At 36.0% G+C, this 22,929-nt stretch overlaps 1 protein-coding gene across 3 annotated transcripts in view; it reads left to right on the top strand.

Moving 5' to 3' along the window:
- The window catches only part of DPH6 (diphthamine biosynthesis 6), a 117,791-nt gene that overhangs the window by 56,624 nt on the left and 38,238 nt on the right, over positions 1–22,929 (top strand). For all 3 annotated transcript variants that reach the window (XM_040970232.1, XM_040970230.1, XM_040970231.1), the window contains exons 4-5: positions 13,302–13,375; positions 16,020–16,138. In XM_040970232.1, the coding sequence (XP_040826166.1) occupies positions 13,302–13,375; positions 16,020–16,138 (193 nt within the window). The remainder of the gene's footprint in view (positions 1–13,301; positions 13,376–16,019; positions 16,139–22,929) is intronic.

Below are 22,929 nucleotides of genomic sequence, written 5' to 3'. Positions count from 1 at the left end.
GAAATGTCTATGAGGAAGTCATAGGATGTGATTAACAACTTGCATTTTTTTTTTAACCCTTTGGTTACTCAATACTATGTTCACTAATTCCGTAACGTTATAATATATTGCTGATGTTATGTTGGGGCTTTTGTTTGATCAGGATGATACTCTGCCAGCTTTACCTTCAGACCAGAGATGGTCTCCCCAAGAAGTCATTGAACTTATCTGTTCATGCGTTTTTTCACAGATACGTATAAGCTTCTTGAGGACAGACTGTTGCTTTATTAGTTTGATTTATTTTTGTATTTGCTGTTATTTCTAATCTGCTATATGTTACATCTTTTTGATTCAGTAATTTCTACATTAATTTCTAATCTGTCTGGCGCTTATGTCCAAAAACTATAATATTAAAATGTTAACTGATACAACTCTGGCAGGATGTAATGTACTTCAAAGTAGCATTATAAATGACAGTTTCTTTAGCAACTGCATCAGATAAGTCTGCTCTTGAGTAACTGACCACAAAATGCTAAAGGCTTGAACAAAGAAATATATGATTCAGCTTAATGAATGTGTTTACAGTAACATTGAAGTCTCTTTAATTGTCCCCAGATAGTTGGTTGGTCATATTAGTCCATGCTCTGTCTGAAAAAACCTTAGCACAATTGGAATAGTGGCTCTGGTTAGTTCTTCAATTTTATGATTTCTGAATATAATTCTAAATATAAATGCTGGGATGGTTCAGAGACACTGAGTGCCCACTGATCTCTACAACTTCTAGAACCATTTCTGATCTTCTGGTTCATTTCTAGATTTGCCCAACACGTGGTATGTGATCCTAAGACTGGAAAGCCTGTTGGTGATCTCTTGATTTCTTGGCTAGTGACTGCCTCTTGCTCTTGCTGATCATTGGCTTCCTTCACATGCTCTACTTGGCCTTTCAGTCCTGTAACTTCGTATAATCAAATTCCTGTGCTTTTCTTTGAATTCTTTGTGTTTTTCTGTTTTTCTGGTTGGATTCTAATATTGTATAAAAGTCCCAATCATTTAAGGTGCATCTTTAGTATTGGTGAGTGATAACATTTAAGTTAAATGCTGTGCCTTTGTAATTATTATTGTATGATCTGCATAAATTGACTCTTCTCATGTATTTTTAAAATAATTTTGTGTTGACATTAAAATTTTGTTCCTTACTATGATGCTTACATTTTTGTATTTAATAATTTTTAGATATTAGTATACCGGGAACAGATGTCATGAGTTTCATAAGTATGATTCCAGGAATACAGTGGTGTGCCTTTTTTTATTTTTTTTGTTTTTTTCTTTTTAAGTTTTTGTGATAAAATGAACCCAATTTAGTTTATACTCATAGGTCTAATGTTCCTCTAAACAAAGAGTTCTATAAATGAAATATCGATAGACACTGTTCTCCATGGATACAAACAAGAGTTAACAACATTCAAACTACAAAGTGTCAGTATTTTTTTTTTAAGATTTACTTGTTTATTTATTTCTTTGAAGCATAGAGTGACAAAGAGGGAGAGATCTTTTCATCTGTGATCCACTGCCTGAGTGACTACAACAAGTGGTCTGGGCCAGGCCAAAGGCAAGATCCAGGAACCCCATCCTGACCTCCCCAATTGGTGGCAGGTTCCCAAGTAAATGGGCTTTTACTTCCTTCCCAGACGTACTAAACAGAAAGCTGGATTGGAAGCGTTCCAGTCTGGGGTGCTAACATTATAAGTGGTGACTTAACTTGCCTTGCCTCTATGCCAACTCCATTGACAAGTGCTTTATGATGGTGATGATGATGATTGCTGCTGCAGTGCCATAGGCCCTGGGATTTCCCATTACCCCCTTCCCATTACCCTCCTCCCTCACTGAGATCTCCTACATTATTACTATAGTCTAGTCGTTCATAAACAGTCATATGTCCATCATTGTGGCCATGGACAATGGCAGAGAGTCCAGCATCCTATTGTCAAAATATAGTAAACAGTTTCATCGGGAGTCCATCTTTGGTCTGAAGTAAAGATGCATACTGCATTGTATCTTCACATCTGGGTATGATAGTCTCCATTACACAGTTAATATACATCTCCTTAAATGAAAAGCCACAGAACAAAATCAATGAAAGGAAGAAAAATAGAAATTTATAATGCAGTGAAGTTCAATAACATGTAACTACATGATAATCTCCATTACACAGTTACTATGCATCCCCTTAAACGAAAAGCCACAAAACAAGTTTTGTTTTAAATGACTATGAGGCACTATAGTTAGTGATAACTGGAATCAGAATCTAACAGAACTTAAAACACACATATCTTTTGTAACACTAGAGATATTGCCTCACTATACAGATTAAGACGTAAAGGGTTTAAAGGAAAGCATAGTTTGATCTGGTGAGTGGTATCAGGTGCGGCTTCGTAGGTTGTGCAGAATGAGCAGGCTTACATTAGGTGGAGACTGAGTAGAGAATTTGTTTAAGAAAATTTCAGAACAAAGACATAAAAATAGAAACTTAAGGGCCCAGCAGCTAAAGTCCTTACTTTGCACCCACCGGGAACCCATATGGGCACGGGTTCTAATCCCAGCCGCCCCGTTTCCCCTCCAGCTCCTTGCCTATGGCCTGGGAAAGCAGTCAAGGACAGTCCAAAGTTTTAGGACCTTATCACCCACGTAGCAGACCTGGAAGAAGCTCCTGGCTTTGGATTGACTCAACTCCAGCCGTTGAAGCTGCTTGGGAAGTGAACCATGGGATGGAAGATCTTCCTCTCTGTCTTTCCTCTCTGCATAGCTGACTTTCCAATAAAAATAAATAAATCTTTAAAAAATTAGGAAGTTAATACATTCAGTCAAATGGTAAATGATTAAGAAAAGACTGGAAATGAAGGTAGTTCATTGAGAACTTTTTATTTGACAGTTATGGAAGTATGGTGGCAGTAGATTGAGGGAGAAGAAATTAGAAGTGCACAGAGCATCTTTGTTGTCTCAGAATCTCTCTGACAATACATAAAGCACCCATGTAGAGGGAGTCTGGTATTTTTACATTTTGAGCCTAGATGATGGTATTAAAAATAGAGAAATGAGGCAATTAAGGATGATGAGGAAATAAGTGATACTCTTGTTGCCCTTTATGATTGAGCTCTTCCGCATTTGTTACATTAGTTTCCCAGTACATCCTTATGAACTAGAAATTGTCATTTGCATTTTGTTAGGAGACCTAGATTATGAGAATGAAGAGACTTTACAAGATTTGTTATTGCATTTTTATAAACCTGAACCTTTTTATTAAGGTCTTGTCCTCCAGGTTTTAAAAATAATTCACTATATTAGCTTCTTCTTGGTGATACTGAAAGTTGTGTTTTCTTTTAGCCATCAATTATAAGTCTTGCAGCATTAAAGTAAGATTAAAATGATTTTAGTTAAATTTTTTAAAGATGTGTTAATTTTTATTAGAAAGATATACAGAGAAAAAGAGACAGAGAGGAAGATCTTCTGTCTGCTGGTTCACTCCCGAAGTGGCTGCAATGGCTGGAGCTGAGCCAATCCAAATCCAGGAACCAGGAGCTTCTTCCGGACCTCCCACGCGAGAGCAGTGTCCCAAGGCTTTGGGCCTTCCTTGATGGCTTTCCCAGGCCACAGGCAGGGAGCAGGATGGGAAGTGGGTCTGCCAGAATTTGAACTGGGGCCAAATGGGATGCTGGCGTGTACAAGGCAAGGACTTTAGCTGCCATGCTATTGTACCTGTCCCATTTTAATTAAAATTTTTTATCAATTACATTGCATTATGTGACACTGTCTCATAGGCTCTGGGATTCCCCCAACCCCTCCCCTTACCCTCCTCCCATGGTGGATTCCTCCACCTTTTTGCAGTAGTACAGTTCAAATCAGTCAAGATTCTTTCATTGCAAGCATATACCAAGCATAGAATCCAACATCTTATTGTCCAGATAAATTCAATGATTTCTTGGGGAGACCATCTCTGGTCCGAAGGTAGAGCTGGCAGAATATCATCCCAATCAATTAAAAGCCCCAAAACATATCAACAGCAATTTACAAAATTGTGGAATTAATTTACATGGTATTGAGTATCCAATATGTTAAAAAGATGCAAGTTCTTAACCACATCCTGCAACTCCTTCATTGACATTTCAATTTTAGTTTATACACAGAACCTGCTGCTATACACCTTAAAATGGCTGTAGGGTACTATTCAGCTGTCTCATGTCTATTTTCATTTTATTATTTAGCAGTTTATAGTGTTGAAGCTTAATTTTGCTGAACTTGGCAGATTTGGGGATAGTCTAAACTGGCTTATAACTCTAACAAGGGATATGCCAACAGTTGAGGTGCAGAACAGTTTTAGGAGGGGTGTGCAGAGAAATCTTCAATACTTTGGTGAGGAATACTTATTCTTTGTGTCCTACCTAGTAAGGTATAAGTGAATCCACGCTGTTTCCTGTCTAAGTTTTCCTTGTTGTTCTCTGTCTATTCTAATTTTTTGTTTGTTTGACTATTGGGGGCGGCAGGGCTCCAGAGCGACTCTGATGGTCGCGTTGTAAGAGAGGGTGGGGATCCAAAGTTGAAACTAAGTAAGGACCAGAGCAAGCTCTTCTCCCCAGTCCCGAAGGAAGTTTACTGTTCCGTTTCTGTAGACCGCTCAGGGCTCCTGGGTGTTGTTCCCATGGCCTTGGAATCTGCAAGAAAGGATTCGGGCTTCTTCCATCCCATGTGGTAGACCCAAAGGAGGGTGGATGACCTCAGAGTTCTCGGCCTTTGAAGGCACTCCAATTCCCCATGGTCTCCGTGGCAGTTGGGATGTAGTCCTTTGTGCCCTTACTGATAGTCCTTGGTGAGGATCCGGGAATTTTTAAAAGGAAAGTTTTAAAGCTTTAAAAAGTTTTCCTGTTAGCAAAGTTGTTTAAATTTGAAGACAGAAGGTTTTGCTTTGTTTTGAATTTTGGTGTCCAAATCATGCCTTTGGAGACTGAAAGTAGAGCAGACATTTGATCACAGGGTTAAGACATTGAAATGCTTACATACCATACTGCAGTGTTTGGATCAAATTCTGGATCTGCTGCTAATTCCAGCTGCCTACCAATACGCCCCACAGAAGGCAGCAGTTGATGACTCAAGTGGTTTTCTCTGTGCCTCTGCCACCTACTTGGGAAATTCAGGTAGAGTTCTTGGATACAGGTTTCAACTTGACTTGGCTGTTGTTTTCTGTTTTTTCTGTTTTTTTTTCTTATTTGTTTATTGTTTGATTTTTCCAGCAGGTTTTTGGAGCCTAAATCACAGATGAAAGATCTATCTCTCTGTCTTTCATATAAAATGAAAATAAGTGAACAGAAAGATGTAAAATACTGCATATTAATAATATTTCTAAAAATCTAAAGCAATATTTTATTGTTCGATAAGGTATACACGTAATACAAACACACATACATTGAACTTTAACTCTCATGCACTCTTCCAACTTCCTGTTGAGTATTTCTTACATTTACTGCTTAGCAAAGTAGTATATTTTTCTCTATATTCACATGATTGGAAAGTTAGGCACTACCTCATTAAACAAAAGGAGTTTTTTGGGTGGAGTGGCACTGATTTTCAGCTCAGTAATGCTAGAACATGAAGGTACCTATATTACATAACAAAAAATTTTTTTTAACTGTTTTGATATTCTTAAAGTGGTGACTGCTTTTCTGTCTTGATACAAAGCAAGACCCAATTGGAAAATGGCATATGAGAGTCATTCTGTCATGATTACAGCAACACATGCTGTGAGCCTTTATAATCATGCCATTTGATTTAATGCTAACATAGTGTGTGGCACTTTGATTTTTCATCCTCCTATTCACCATATATCTTTACAGCATATGTTTTTGAAATATTTGTTTACATTTTGTTTTCTCACCTATTTATTTTTATATGTTTTTCTTACGCTGTTTCAGTTTTCTTCTCATCAAAACTAATTTTTTAGAAGTGCTTTTGTCAAGGTCAGATATAACCAACTTCACTGGCTACTTCTTATTCCCCCAAAACGCCCTACACATACACAATACTTTTCTCATATCTTTCCTTTACTTCTTTGTGATAATTGATGCTGTAGGTTCTCCCTTCTTTCTAAAACCTTTTTGACATTCTCTGATATCCCTGCTTCCTAATTTTCCATCTGTCCCTGTGTCCTTGGTTTTAAGACATCTTTCTTTGCGCACATCCTAAGTGTTGTGGTTCTTCAGAACTTCTGTCTTTACCCACTCCTTCATGTTTACACGTCCTCACCATTATCTCACTTTCCCCCTGGCTTCAGTTACCCTTGCTTTCTACGTTCCCATCATCCCATTATACCTGTTTTGGGCATTCTACTTCCAGATACCTATCTGATACTTATCCTTGAATGACCCAAAACATATAACATCCAATGCCAAAATGATACTCCTCATCTTCCCTATATCTATCTTTATCTTATCAGATCAGTGTTATTGCTGTCTGTTAAGTGACTGAGCCAGACCTCTGAGAACATTTTGATTTCCCAGCTGTGTGCCACCAACATTCGCTGATCATTCATTCTGAATATATTGCAAATCTGCCTTGTTGTCATAGCCATTCACTTAATTTAGGCTTTTATCATTTTTTAAATTTGTTTAGGAGCCGCCTACATAGTTATTTTGCTTCTACTTTAGAATGTTGATGATACTCCTCCATAGTTTTGTAAAATGTGATTCTAGTTTCATAATAGCTTCATGTACTTAAAGTCACTGAACTGCACACTTTAAAAATTACTTGAATGGAAAATTTTATGCTGTATGTATTTGACAAAAAACAAAGGTACCCTGGTGATGATATTGTGCTAAAAAAAAATCTCCCAGTCAGTATTCCTATCCTTCCTTCCTATGACATATGATGCTGTTGTAACTCCTGCCCAGCTCCTGTCTCGTATTCTGCTACATGCCCCACATCCAACAGTGTTAACCTTTCCGCAGTTTCTACCCTTTCTTCTGGTTCACCATCTTTTTCTGTTATTTTCCTGAACAACCTCTGACCATTAGGATAACAAACAGTTTTGGTTTTTCACAACTATGTCAGACTTTTGCTTGCCAGCGCTAACTCTACGCACAGGTTTTCCTCGTCTCCTACAGTGGAGTGAGTAAACTGCTACTATTGTGCAGCTCTTCTTGTAGACCAAAAGACAATTGAGTCAACATTTCTGACTAATTTGTGTTTGACATATTTTTTAAAATAAATACTTCCTCATAATCATCTTCCAGGAAAGAATTCCTTCTGTTCATGCATCTTACTTTTTTTTTTAAAGATTCATATATTTTATTGGAAAGTCAAATCGACAGAGAGAAAGATCTTCTATCCACTGGTTCGCTCCCCAAGTGGCCGCCATGCCTGTCGATGAGCTGATCTGAGCCAATTCAAAACTAGGATCCAAGTGCTTCTTCTGGGTCTCCCATGTTTGTGCAGGGTCCGAAGACTTTAGGCAGTCCTCGACTGCTTTCTCAGGTCACAGGCAGGGAACTGGATGGGAAGAGAAACAGCCAGGACATGAACCACCACCCATATGAGAACCAGGTGCTTACAAGGCAAGGGTTTAACCACTAGGCTACTGCACTTGGCCCCAGTGCATTTTACTCTTTAGAGATCTATGTAATATATTTCAACTGATTCTTTACATGTTTATTCTCCTACATTTTTATTACTATATTTTGTTTTTTAATCATTAACTATACTTCTTTAAAATAGTTGTTTTCTCGCATCTTAGAATTTGTCACACAGTGGGGCTTTTAAAATTTCCATTTGATAAATATCTGAATAATTTTTCCTGACAGTTTACCTTTGCCTCGGTACAGAGGAGTGAGACTTGAGTACATATGTTCATAGGTGTATTTTAACAGCTTTTAATCCAACTTAGAAGATAATACATATGTTATAAAAACATTCAGAAAGTACAGAGTTAGAAATGAAATACTGCTACTTAGAAATAATCATATATACAATTTTGTCTATATATTTTTTTCAACACTTATTCATTTTTTTCAGACATGTCCAGGTACATTAGAATGTCATGTTGATCAGTTTTTCACTTAACCTGATACCAATGAAAGTTTCTCATATTGCATATCATTGAAAGTACATTTAAAAATATATACATACATATATATACATATATATATTTTTAAGATTTATTTCTTTTTATTGCAAAGTAGGGTATACAGAGAGGAGGAGAAACAGAGGGGAAGATCTTCTATCTGATGATTCACTCCCCAAGTGGCCGCAATGGCCCAAACTGAGCTGATCTCAAGCCAAGAGCTAGGAGCCAGGAGCTTCTTCTGGGTCTCCCACGTGAGTGCAGGGTCCCAAGGCTCTTGGCCGTCCTTGACTGCTTTCCCAGGCCACAAGCAGGGAGCAGGATGGGAAGTGGGTCTGCCAGGATTAGAACTGGTGCCCATATGGGATCCCGGTATGTTCAAGGTGAAGACTTTAGTCACTAGGCTACCACATTGGACCTGAAAATATAGTTTTGAACGAATGCTTTGCTATATTCTATTTTAAATATACCACTCTTTATTCATATTTGGAATGGTAGAATTTTCCAGCTTTTCTTCCATTTACATTTTGAAGCATGCATTAAAAAAAATTAAACGGAAAGGTATATATTGTAATTTTGCTGAAATAAATACAGCTACAACAGGTGATTGAAGGATTATTTTAGGAAGAAAAGTGAGAGAAGCCTCTGTGATTGTGAGTGAATTAGGAAAGCACTCAAAGATGTTGATATCAGTGAGCTTGGCTGCTAGGCCGTAACTGCTTTTATATATATTTGGAGCTTGATTTCCCCTCAAATAGGATGGGAAAGCACCTAAGGATTGTAAATGGGGGACCCTACATGGATCAGGTTTATATTTTGACACATCACTCTGGTTAATTTGTGAAGCTAAATTTAGCAAGAAATAGTGGGTTTAGGGCGGCCACTTAAACTCTTGTAGCAGTCAGAGTGAGAGGTGATGGTTGTAAGAACTAGAGTGGTAATGATGAAGAGAATGAGCAGTGGTTGGATTCTGGATATTTTCAGGAGTTGAGAACAAGGGTACTGCGGTTGGATATGTCATAGGAAGAGCAAAATTATGGACAACTCTAAGGTTTTTTGCCTGAATACTAATATTTTTACATAAAATTTTATGTAACATAATTAAATACTTATACAATTTAACAATGTAAGTATAATGTATTTAGAATAATTTTATGTAATACAAATGTTTTGTTTATATGTAAACATGTTTGCATAATAATTATTAATTTTTGATAGTTATGTGTAATAAATATATAAAACATATATTTGTATAGCTAAATACATACATAGTGCCATTCCTGAGATGAGGGAAAGTATGGGAAGATTTCTGTTATGTGATGGGTATATATGCTTGAAACAAGAGCTTTGTTTTAAGTCTGTTAAACTAATGCTGTGTTTTACTTAGAATGTTCAAATGCTCAGAATCAAATGCTGAGTAGTTCTTTGAATAACATTATTCTGATTTTTGATATGTAATAGAAAATTCATTAAAAAAAAAAGTATCTTGCGTAAAACTTTTCAAGAATTGTAAGTGTGTATAAGATAAAAAGTAGAAATTGACCTGGTCTTGCTTGTTAGTAATGTCATACCTTCTTATTGTCTTATTAGCAACAACAAAATCTACCACCACTAACAACTTTCATTTTATATTAAAAGACCAAAGTCTGGACTGTTAATACATTTATGGTTTTTGTATATATGTACACATACCCTCTTGGTTTTGCAAAATACCAGCTGTTGTTGCCTATGCATCAGTATAGGTGCTTAGAGATTATTGGTCTTCTTTTCCCCATAAACAAAGATACATTCTGAGAATCAGTTGATCATCTGTATTCAGCCCTTGAGTTCTTCACATTGTTTTGTTTGTTAGGACTTTCTAAATAGATGCTTGGTATAATGATCGTTTTTTGCCCACAGGAATGTGTGCAAATATTAATAATAATAAAGCTATGTTTTTGTCAGTTTGCATGTGTTTGCTTTTGGAAATGTCATCTCCATTGGTATGATTGTCAGTTTCGATCAGGTAGCTGCCTGTATTCTCAGTAATCCTGTTCTCACGTTGACAAAAGCTGGGAGAGAAAGATGATGTAGCACAGGATCTATATCCTAATCTGACCATATCTGACTGTATAAGACTCTCTGAATATACCTTATTTTCAAAATAAAGAAAACGATAATAGTTTACCTGGGAACATCATTAAAAAGAGGTATTATGATTATTGAATGACATGTTCTACTGTTTCTAACACTCAGGGATGCGATTGTTGACTATATTTTTTGAGTTGAATTTTAACATACATTATTTATAGTGGCAGTGACATGAACCGGATAGCTTTCACTTGTGCTTGAGAACTGTGATTTAGCAAGGTACCAGGCTATTTTGAGTCCAGTCTTTGTTTCCAAACTAACTTCATTACTACTGACATTTTTTAATTAAAACTTTTATTTGCATAAAGGTAACAAGTTTTTGCATGATTTTGCTACTGACAGGTTTTTGTCTTTATTTTTAAGATGTGTTTATTTTTACTTGAAAGGGAGATTTACGGAGAGAAGCAAAGACAAATACCTTCCATCCATTGGTTCAAGCTCCCCCAAATGGCTGCAAAAGCCAGAACTGAGCTGATCCAAATCCAGGAGCCAGGAGTCTCCTCTGTGACTCCCATTTATGTGCAGGAGATCAAGGACCTGGGTCACCCTTCGCTGCTTTCCCAGGTCATAAGCAGGGAAACTGAGAAGCCAGGAAATGAACTGGTACCCAGATGGGATGTTGGCACTTAAAGGTGGAAGATTAGCACGTTGAGACATTGCATTGGCCACTGTTACTTAGATCTTTAAAAATTTTATTTTCTGGGTCTGGCGCAGTGGCCTAGTGGCAAAAGTCGTTGCCTTGTACAAGCCAGAATCCCATACAAGTGTTGGTTCATGTCTCGGCTGCTCCACTTCCTTCCAGTTGCCTGCTTGTGCCCTAGGAAAGCCGTAGCGGACAATTCAAAGCCTTCGGACCCTGCATCTGTGTGGGAGACCTGGAAAAAGCTCCAGGCTCCTAGCTTCGAATCAGCTCAGCTCAGCTTCAGCCATTGAAGCCACTTGGGGAGTGAACCAGTGGATTGGAGATCATTTTCATAGGAATTTTCTCTGCATTTTTCATTATTATTATTTTATCCTGATTATGTCTCCTATCACAGTTTCAGGTCTCTTGTCATATCTCCACTGGTTCTTCTTCCTCTCTTCCATGTTGCTCTATCTTCACGATCTTAAACTTAACCCTCTTTTCACCCTATGTCCTGCTGGATCTTTGTTTTGCTTCTTTGCTGTTGTGACTTCAAGTGTGTGGTTACAGAACCCACAAACTCCTGTTCACAACCATCCCTCTTCTCTGCAGTTTAGCTTTCTGTGGTTTCAGTTGTAGTCAACTGTGGTCCAAAAATTTTGAGTAAGAAGATGCAAAAGTAAGCAGTCTATAAGTTTTAAGTAACAGTATATTATAATTATTTTACTGTTATTATTGTCAGTATCTTATTCTGCCTAGCTTATAAATTAAACTTTATCATACATATGTATGTATAAGAAGAGCTCTATGTAGATTTCAGACTTTTGCTTTTGGTCTTGGAATGTATCCTACGTAGGAAGAAAAGAATACTGTACTCTTGGGTCCTACAGTTGTTCTCAGTGTAGCTTAAAGTTTTACTTTAGATAGTGCTATGAACTGAATTTTATTCCCACTATATATATATGTTCACATCCTAACTTCTAGTGAGATGGTAGATACTTGGACTGTTTCAAGTTTGGAGTTCTTGGAAACAAAAGTGCTGTGAAACTCCCTGTATCGTAGTGTGAATATGTTTTCATTTCTCTTGTATCACTTTAGGATTTTAAGAAGTGAAATATCATTATATTTTTTTATGTGGAAAAATAAGCTTAGTTATAGTGGCAACAATAGACTAGGGGTCTGGAGTAATGGGACTGATGTGGTGGTTCAACAAGCTAAGCTACTACCTGCAGTGCCAGCATCCCATAGTAGCTGGTGCTCCATTTCCAGACCAGCTCCCTCCTGGATGGGGAAAACAGTGGAGAATGCCTCAAGTCCTTTGAACCCCCAAACCCATGTGGGAGACCCAGAAGAAGCTCTTGCCCCTCCTGGCTTTGTATTGGCTGAATTCTAACTGCTGTGGCCTTTTGGAGAGTAAACAAGGGGATGGAAGATTCTCTCTGTGAGTCTCTCTCTGTCAATTAGTCTTTCAAATAAAACAAAATAAATCTAAACCCAAAGTAGAGAATTAGAAGGAGTCTGGTATGGGAGAATCCAGAAGGAAGGAAAGAAGCCAAATAATAATAATTTTTTGAAAAACAATGTTATACACATACTAAAAGGAGTTGGGAACCAACCAGAGAGAAGCAACATATATGATTCTAAGTAAATAGTAGCTGAAAGAGATGCTAAATATATGTTTTAAAGGAAAACTGAGTTTATTTTATTTCACCTATTTTTGAGTTCAATCTGTTTGCTGGGTATCTGTCTAATTTTTTCTATCCTTTTTAATCCATATTAACTTTGTAGCATGTTTCAACTTGATCATATTTGAGTTTATATTCTCTTCTAGATCATTAATGTGTATGCTGGTGAGGCTAGTCCTTGTCCCTGTGGGACTGCTGAATATATTGCTAAATGTCCTTTGAAACTACATTAATAATAGTTCATCATTTCCTTATTGTGATAGAATGCTTTATCTACTGTGCTGTATTGTTACCTGGACAATACCTCTAACATCTTTACTTTCTGGATGGTTCCATATCAGTCATCTTTTTCTAAGATGCAGAAATGAAATCATTACGCTCCCTCATCTATTTATGCCATTGCATAATTTAAAAAAAGAAGTTACTCAATCTGGGAAAATATTTTCTTTAAATAGAAATTTCACAAAAGTTTCCATCGAACATCAGTGAGTTTTTAAAAATATGTTAAGTGTGAAAACATTTTGGAAGTACTGCCTTAGTCTTCCGAAGGGGGTCTCTGGTTATTCAAATTTTAAGTAAATGAATAATTTTTTTCTGTAGTTAAGAGGATGATTTAAATACGTATAATTATTTGTTTCTGAATATGAATTGAATTTTCAGTAAATTAGCATGTTTCACAGTTTCCTAGATGAGACATAGTGTATTTGTAATTTTCATAGGATGATGAAAGCATAAACCTTGTGTTTATTTTTAAAGTTGCATATCTTTCCTTTGTTTCTAGGAAAAAGAAGACATAGAAGGAGTATCAGTAGGTGCCATACTTTCTGATTATCAGCGTGCTCGAGTAGAAAATGTGTAAGAGATCTTTAAGTTGTCATGTGTTTTTAAAATACATGTATTTTTAACTATGAATTAGTATAAAATAAATAATTACACATAAATCATTCATAGATCTAATATTCTATATGGCCCCTGGAACTAAATGTGTGTGTTTACCTAAATAGCAAGTGTCACATTATTGCTTTTTTTCTGTCATACAAGAAAACTTACATCACACATCACTGAACATTGCACATAAGAAAACTCCTAACTTCCTATCAAGAAAAATAATCTATACTGAAATTTCAGAAACTGAGAAGCATTATTTTCAACTCTTCCATATTTGATTTACTATATTCCTTTAATCTCTTTTGATTTATTTCATTAATATAAAAATCAGTCGCTAATAGAAGGAATTCTGTAATATGTTTAGGGAAAAAAACTCATGTTAAGGAAAATCTCCTGAGTCCATAGAACTCAATTCTTGAATCAAAATATTCATGTATTTTGAATACTTACATGTGTACAAAGGCTTTTTAAATCATTTGTGTCCTCTACCATTCCTCTCCCTAAAAGATGTAGCACTGATTTAACATTAAATCTTTATGCGTAAACACAAAAATATTCAACTCCATTGATCTACTCAAAAATTATAACATGAAATGATGATTATTTAAGGTTGGCAATGCAAAATATCACCTGAATGAATTTATTTTTCAATTTTACTTTTGATGAGATATTTTATACATTTTGCATAATTATGTATGGATAATTATGGATGCCTCAGTTTATTTGGATTACACCTTGGTATGTAGATAAATGACTTGGCCATTCAGTTGAGTTAATAGAAGTAAGAGAATGACATTATTTATGAATCAGTTTTTGTTCTTGACAAAGAAATATATTGACTACCTCCTTAAAAAGCTACAGGTAATGAGCTTGAGAACTAAAGCTTTATGTTTATTTTGTTTACTTTCTTTGTAATTCCACTGTGGGCTTAAGACAATTTTAAGAGAGACTTTCTTAAGCAAACTAAGAGAAGGCTGAGTTAAAGCATAGTCATGTGTTGACTTCACATTTTTAGTAATATATCAGAATCTCTGGACAGTGGAGGATAGAAATAGAGTAAGTTGAAAGAGGTCAAGCATGCAAAGTTTGAAAAAGTTTTTTTTCTTACTTTGTGCCTCCTGACGTTTGTGAGCAACTAATGTACTGATGGGTTGCATATCCTTAGTCTATAGACTAGAAGCATTCTTCCCAGGAGCAGTGTTGTGGCATAGCGGGTCGAGCCTTGACTGCAATTGTGGGTTCCCACACAGGTGCTGATTCATGTCTGGGCTGCTCCACTTCCACTTCAGCACTCTGCTAATGTTGTGGGAAAAGCAGTGGAAGTTGGCCCAAGTGTGTCTGTCTGGGCCCCTGAATCCCATATGGCGACTAAGAAGGATCTCTTCTTTAAATACTTTTGATGTTGCAAAAAAGTGATTTGCAAATAATTTCTTCAGTGAGGAAAGTTTTGGTTTATTACTAAAGTCAATGTAGTGTACATGAAGAAAATACTGTGCTATGCTAATGCCATATGTGAATAAATGACCAATCATGTGATTCATTTAATAAGAATTTGGATTCTGAAAGAGAACTCATTGTAAGAACTCATTAAGAGCCAGGCAATCGGATGTAAGATCTTCCTGTCTTTCCTTCTCTCTGTATATCCACCTTTCCAATAAAAGCAAATAACTCTTAAAAAAAAAGAGAGAGAAGAGAAATGACATAATCTTTTTCATGTTTTAAAAGCATCACACTGCTGTTGAATGAAAACAGATTTTTAAAAGGGTAAGGATATTGAGGTGATAGATTATTAAGGCTCATACTAGAAAGTTAGCAGTGATATTAGTTTTAAAAAATAGCCATGATATGCGTAGTCGTAGATTGGACGTGGTATGTGAGGAGGGTAAAGTATGATTTAGCTTTGCCATCTTTTGATGTTACTTTGACAGTGAATTTTTTGCCTCTGTTTATGACATAAACAGTAAATGCTGGGAGTTAGAGCTTACTTGGCTTGCCAAACTCATGCAGCCGGAAATCACAATGAGGTTTCAAACCCAGATTCATCTGGACTTCAAAGTGCATATCTTTTCCTAGCGTACCAATACAGTGTACATATTAGATACTCAGTGAATTGTGCATTTTGTTTTGATTATTTTCTTTCCTCTCAAAATCAAATTCTTTAAAGACAACAAAACAATAAATAAGTATAATAAAAACTTATACATTTGATCAATATTTGGTTATTTTATTAGGATTGTTTCTGTTGTTGTTTTTTTACATATCTTCACAATTTTTAAATCCATGGGTGATTTAAAAGCCGGAGTTATCATCCAATGGCATTTATAAACTCTTTAAACTCTTTTGCATAGATCTAAACTTAGAGCCTTACTAAAATTAATATTTCTTGTCTGCCTGAATATATCATTTTTATCTGTTTATGCAGGGCACAAGGAAATTAAATATGTTTATGTTATATATATAAACCTCATTATGCAAAATGTGTTTTTTTAAAGCATTTGAAATGCTAAAATCTTTGAAAGAAGCATTATGTTTAAAATCAAAGTAATTACTGTGTATCCAAGTATGGGATGCTAAGATATGATTTTATTTTTTGTTCCTTTTTCTTGTGCAGGTGTGAAAGGCTTGATCTCCAGCCTCTGGCTTACCTTTGGCAGAGAAACCAGGAAGAATTGCTCCGAGAGATGATAGCATCTAACATTCAAGCAGTAATCATCAAAGTCGCTGCTTTTGGTACGTGGCCAAGCTTTGAAGGGAGTTGTCATTTACCTCATAGATAATCTCAGTGCGCCTGTGAGCAGTTACAATGGAAAGGCAGAGGGGCTTAGAATATAAATATACAGTCACAAGCAGAGTTTAAGCAAGCAACTTGTGTATACAAGGAAAATTTTAAAATGGCCTTTTGGCCATTTGTCAAGGTGGTCGATAGGTATAGGTTCTTTTATTATTTTCTCCAAGGACTGGTTCTTTTTTTTTTTTTTTTTAGTAAGATTTTATTTTTTATTTTTATTGGAAAGGCGTATATACAGAGAGGAGAGACAGAGAGGAAGATCTTCCGTCCAATGATTCACTCCCCAAATGAGCACAACGGCCCATGCTATGCCAGTCCGAAGCCAGGAGCCAAAGCAGGTCCCAAAGCTTTGGGCCGTCCTTGACTGCTTTCCCGGGCCACAGGCAGGGAGCTGGATGGGAAGTGGGGCTGCCGGGATTAGAACCGGCGCCCATATGGGATCCCGGGCGTTCAAGGTGAGGACCTTAACCACTGCGCCACCGTGCTGGGCCCAGGACTGGTTCTAAAACAATTATTGTATCATGACTCCTCTATTCCTCTATGTAAACTCTTTTTATATGATTTGGAAATCAATTTTGTGGAAACAGGAAATACGATGTAGAGTGTGTGTTTATGTGTGTGTGTGTTTGTATTTCTGAAGCTTCTTAGAATATGTATTTGGCACAAAACATTATTTCCCTACATTTTAAAGTAAATTTTGATAATACTAAGGTAGAATTATCAGTTTTCTTTGTGTTATCAAAAATAAACAGTACTGAGTTTTGTTGAGAATGCTGAGAAAATCAGGTTTGAGAGAATATTATTTGATCTGTTAGCACAGACAGTAGGCAGGTTGTAATATGATTCCAATATGGAAATTATGTATGAACACATTTAATTTGTTGTTTTCAATTTTATAATTATATTCATTTGTGAGAAACCAGAGACTTTGAGTCCAATATATTTGTTTCATGAACCTATTACAGAAAATGCCCTGAAGCCTCAGGGTTCCCAGAGTCCAAATCATGTTCCTCATTTGAGAGTGTTTGCCTTGCTGATCTCAGAAATAACAAGGTCTCAAGCTGCGGAAGACTTTACTGATAAGTTCCCATTTTAAACAGCACTAAAAGAAGTTGAACAGAGCAGGTCCCATAATATTTCTCTTTAATAAAACCAAGCTTCTCTCATCTTACTGAGGTCTTTAGTTAAAAACTTTCTTTAGAGAACCTGTACTTCCTTGGCTGTGAAACATAATGAAGACTGAGGTTACTTACATTCTTATTTCAAGAAAAGATTGCTGAACAGCTCTATGATTATAGCTCTTGATATAGATGTATTTGGCATAGGCATTTGTAGATGAATCTGTGCAGAAATCTCTCTGACTTTATCCTGTTCACTCTTTTGGATCTTCTAAGATTGTATACTTTCATAGTGAGGAATGCAAGCTACTGGACCCAGCATGGTTAGGGTCCTTGCCTTATACGCATGTGGATCCCATATGGATGATGATGATGATAATCCTGGTGGTCTTGCTTCCCATCTAACTCCCTACTGTGGCCTTGGAGGGCGGTCAGGGATTGCCCATGACCTTGGGGGACCGTGTGCCTGCATGGGAAACCTGGTGGTAGTATCAGGCTTTGGCTTCGGGTCAGCGTAGCTCCAATCATTGCAGCCATTTGGGGAGTGGGTTGGTGCTTGGAGGGACTTCCTCTCTGTCTTTCCTCCTCTCTGTATATCTGAATTTCCAATAAAAATTTTTTAAAAAATTTAAAAAGAATGCAAGCTACTTCACTGGGAGGTACATGTTATATCTGTTTAGACTGCTGCATTGGAAAGACAGAGCCATAGAATTTGACATTATTATCACATCTATAATAGAAAATGACTAATATTTTGTGTCATTTTATTTGTGTATGCCTAGTGCTCTATAGGGGTTATAAGTAACAAAAAACGGTAGTAAACTAAATTATAAAGTGTAAAACTGAGTTAATTTATTTTGGCATCTCAACAAGAGTATGGAGCTGATTTTAGCATTTGCAGCATATGTAGATTTTTTTTAAAGTAAGTTTAATCTTTAGAAAAATATTAAAGGGTATATTGATTTTAAAGGCCTTCAGAAGACTTGGAAACATGTGTTTCATGTGCTATTTTCTATGTCACTAACTGTGAGTCATGTTTTGTTTTAAGAATTCTTTTGCTGAAGCATAGCATAGGAAAAGGCTTAAACCTCAAGTATATAGCCTCGCATCTTTCATGAAGTGACTCTAGCGGTGCAGTCACCATTCAGGTCTCCTTATAGATCATGGCAGGTGTCTTCCTGGGTGAGTCTTGCCCTACAAAAGATTAGAACTCTCCTCACACCTGAACCTTCAGATTAATTTTTTTTGTTTCTCAATTTAATGTTAATAGAATAATATAACCCATTCTATATTGTTTCTGGCTTCCTTGGCTTGATATTGTATTCATAAAATTCACCCATATTATTTAGTAATACAATAGAGTATTCATTCTCATTATAGAACAGTGTGCTTCTTTGTAAGATAACTGTGCCACTTAGCTCTGCTTTCTGTTGTAGATCTGCAGGCAGCTTTCCAATTTGGTACTGCTGTGAACTTCCAGGCCATCCTTTACATTTTATGATGCATCCCTAAAGGATACTTTTCTGCAAGAAGTCATGATTTCTTGCAGTGTGAAATTCTGTATATATTTGAGTATTTGTATACTTAATACCTACGAGATACGATATTTCAAAATCAAACTCAGGCCTATGTAAGAACTAAACTGATTATATATGCTACTCCTTCCTCTTTTCTTCCCACAATGAAAAAATAAATGTCAAGGACACAGGAGATAAAGCTCAACAATTACTGAGAATTTAAAAAAATCAAGTAGCAAATTTCTGATGTATTCTGGAAAAGAAAGAAATAAGGATTTTAATAAAGTCTCCTTATAAACATTAATTCATTAGAGACCTCATGGTAAAAACAAATAAATGAAAAAGACACACGGATTTTAGTAGATGCAAAATGACTTAGCTTAGCAGAATGTCTGGTTGTAAAACAAAAGAGTGAGATAAAAAGAGAACACCACTTTTTCATCACCAGAAAAGTATCTTCCCTTCTAAACATGTGTTATTTCTGAAATAGCCAAATAACTAGAAAGACCATACAAATTAAAAGATGAGTTTAATCAGTTAAATTATTTTGTACTAACAAAGGGTATCTTATTTATTTTTATTTTTTCTTTAAATTTTTATTTTTAGTTAGCTTATGCGTACACATTTTTATGGTGTTTAGTGTGATATTTCAGCCCATGTAGGCAGTGTATGCTGATCAGATCAAAATGATCAGCATTTCTGTTTCCCTATCTTTCTCCCTCTTTTTTTCTTTTAAAGATTTATTTATTTCTACTTGGAAGACAGCTTTTACAGAGAGAGAACAGATAGAGAGAGAAGGTCTTGCATCTGCTGCATCACTCCCCAATTGGCTGTGATGGTCTGAGCCGAGCTGAATCTTGGAGCTAGGGACTTCTTCCAGGACTCCTGTGTGGGTGCAGGATACGAAGGACTGGAGTCATCCTCAGTGCGTTCCCGGGCTATTCAGCAGAGAGCTGGGTCAGAAATGGAGCAGCTGGAGCGCAATGCTGGTGCCACATGATAGAGGATTAGCACACTACACTACCATGTTGGTCCTTCCTGATCATTTCTTTACCTTTGGAACATTTAACACCTCTTTTCAGGATCTTTATAAAATACACCGTTGGTTATTGTGAACTGTGTCACCCCACTGCCCTGTAGAGCATTCATACATGTTTTTTCTAACTGTAACTATTTATCTGTTTTCCAGCTTTTCTGTACTCTGCAATCCACTCCCAGTCGCTGAGTGTTATATTTTCAGGTGGACCTTTTTTTACGTCCATGCACATGATAGACAATTTGACATTTGCCTTTTGTGTCTGGCTTCTTCCTCTTAGCACAGTATCTTCCAGTTCCATCCATTTTGGTGCAAATGACTGGATTTCATCCTTTTTGTAGAGTAATAATATTCCATTGTATATATATTCATCTACTTAACTCATTCATCCATTCATGGTTATATGAATTGAGTCTTTATTTTAGCAATTGTAATAATGGGTGTACAGATATATCTTTCATATGCTGATTTTATTTCTTTTGGAAATAGATTCAGAAGTGAGATACCTGGAACATGTGACATGAAATAAACCGGCGTGTATATGGGATGTGGGTGCCACAGGGTAGTGGATTAGCTTGTCATACTACCCTGCTGCTCCTTCCTCATCATTTCTCTAAAATAGTTTTTTTATTTCCATTTCCTCTAATAATGTGTATAACAATTGCTTTTCCCGCATATTTTCACCAGCATTTATTATTTTTTGCTTTTGTGCAATAGCCATTTCAGTGAGATGATCTCTCATTCTGGTTTGAGTGTGTGTTTCCCTGGAAGCTAATGATGTTGAGCATTTTTTCATTTGTTTGTAGCTATTTGTATTCTCTTCTGATAAATTTCAACTCAGGTCATTTGCACTTTCTTAATAATGTTTTAGGGTTTTTAAAAATACTTCTTTACATATTCTGAATTTTGATACTTTGTCAGAAGCACAATTTGCAATTGTGTTTTCTATGATGTGGATCATCTTCTCATTTTTGGTTGTTTATGTAGAAGCTTTTTGGTTGAAGATAATCTCATTTTACTATTTTTGCTTTTATTGTCTGTGTATTATAAGGTTGTTGTCAAAGTTTTTGCCTATGCCAGAGAATCATCCCCATACATTTTCTTCTAGTTCTTTCAGGTCTTACACTTAGATTCCTGAGTTGATTTTTCTATAGGGTGAGAGATGAGTGGTGGGTAAGGAGCACCACTGTCCGTTTTCTGCGCATGAATATCCAGCTATTCCGACACTGTTCACTTAAGCATCCTGTTCTTTCCCCAGTGTATATTTTTAGCACTCTTGTCAAAGGCCAGTTTGCTATAAATGTGTAATTAATTTGTGATGTCTTTATTCCTTCCCATGGTCTATGTATTGATGTTAAGCTAGCAGCATACTGTTTTGGTTACGATAGTCCTTGTAGTATGTCTCAAGTTTACATATTCTATTGTGAGGTGTTTGGCTTTCTTCTTTTTTCTCATATCTGCTTTGAATATTAAGGGCCTTTTTGCTCCCATATGAGATTAGCATTATTTTCTCTTGTTCTTTGAAGAATGCCACTGGCATTTAAATGAGGATAATATCAAATCTGCAAATCAATTTTGCCAGGAGTTTTTTTTTTTTTTTGAGGGAGGGGGGAGTGTCTTCTTCAAAATTTTCTGCCATTATTTTCTAATTTTTACTGTAGAAATCTAATTTCCTTGGTTAAGTTTATTTCCATATCAGGCTTTTTTGTTTGTTTTTAGCTATTGTAAATGAGACTGGCTGTCATTATTTTTGTAGTTCATTTTTGGTTGTAAAATCTATTGATTTTTGCATGTTGACTTCCTATTCTGCAACTTTTTAGAATTAATAATTTCTAGTATTGTTTTGCTGGAGTTTTAGGTTTTTGTATCTGTAGAATAATATCTCCAAATAAGTTTTGACTTTTGTTTTTTTTATTATTTTATTTCTCATGTCTGTTTTTTTTTAGGCTAAAATTTCAAATACAATGTGGTGAAAATGAACAATCCTGCCTTACTTCAGATATTGAAATACTTTCAGTTTTCCACCATAAAGTATGGTGCTGACTCTGAGTTTGTCATATGTAGCCATTATTATGTTGTAGTACATTCCTTCTATACCTAATTTGGTTAGAAATTAGAAATTATAACAAGAAGGGATATTGAATCTCAACAATGGCTTTTCCTCCATCTCTTGAGATGACCATTTGTATTTTTTCTGCATTCTGTTGTGTGTTATATTTACTGATTTACATATGTTGAACTATTCTGGCATCTGTAGTATAAATCCTACTTTACCATGATAAATGATTTATGGTTATTGTAATTATTTGCTGATTTGAGAGGCAGAGAAGAGAGATACTATTTGCTGTTTTACCCCCCAAGTGATTGCAACAAGCATGCTGGGTTGAGCCTAAAGTCCGAAGTTAAAAAGTCAGTGCAGGTTGCTTTACTTGACCATCACTACTGCTTTCCAACTTACATGTTGGGCGGAGCCTGTTAGGAGCAGAGACAAGAATTGGACCCAGATACTGCTACATGGGATGTAGGCATCAAAAACTGCAACTTAAATGCTAAGCTGAATTTTGCGCCCTGTAAGTGATTTGCTTTGATTTGTTGTCATTTTTACATACTATTTTGTTAAGAAATTTTGCATCTGTATTCATGAGAGATATTGTTCTTTGATTTGTTTTCTTTCTCTATTTCTGCTTTTTAGTAAGTGTAATGCTGTGCTTTACTTTGGAGAGTTCTTTCAAGTTTTTTTTAAGAATAGTTTGAGAAGAATTTGGATTAGTTCTTTTTAAAAAGTTTCGTAGAAACCTGGCCAATGAGTCTACCTTTTTTTTTTTTTTTTGGTTGGGAGATTTTTCTTTCCTGATTCAGTATCATTATGAGTTATTGGTCCACTCAACTTTTCTGTATCTTTGTGGCTCAGCTTTTCTGAATTACATGTGTCCAAAAATTCACCCTCTGCTTTTAGGTATTATAGTTTCTAACATTGGCAGCAAAAAGAAATAATGCTTGGACTTTGATTGCAAGGTTTCTAGTATTGGGGCATAGGAATAAAGTAGTGGAGAAGGTTTCAA

This window comes from Ochotona curzoniae, unplaced genomic scaffold (assembly GCF_017591425.1).
Source record: "Ochotona curzoniae isolate NIBS_2020 unplaced genomic scaffold, NIBS_Ocur_1.0 scaffold_4701, whole genome shotgun sequence".
Lineage (NCBI taxonomy): Eukaryota > Metazoa > Chordata > Mammalia > Lagomorpha > Ochotonidae > Ochotona > Ochotona curzoniae.
Note: the sequence above shows the minus strand (reverse complement) of the source record. Positions and strands in the feature narration are given on the sequence as shown.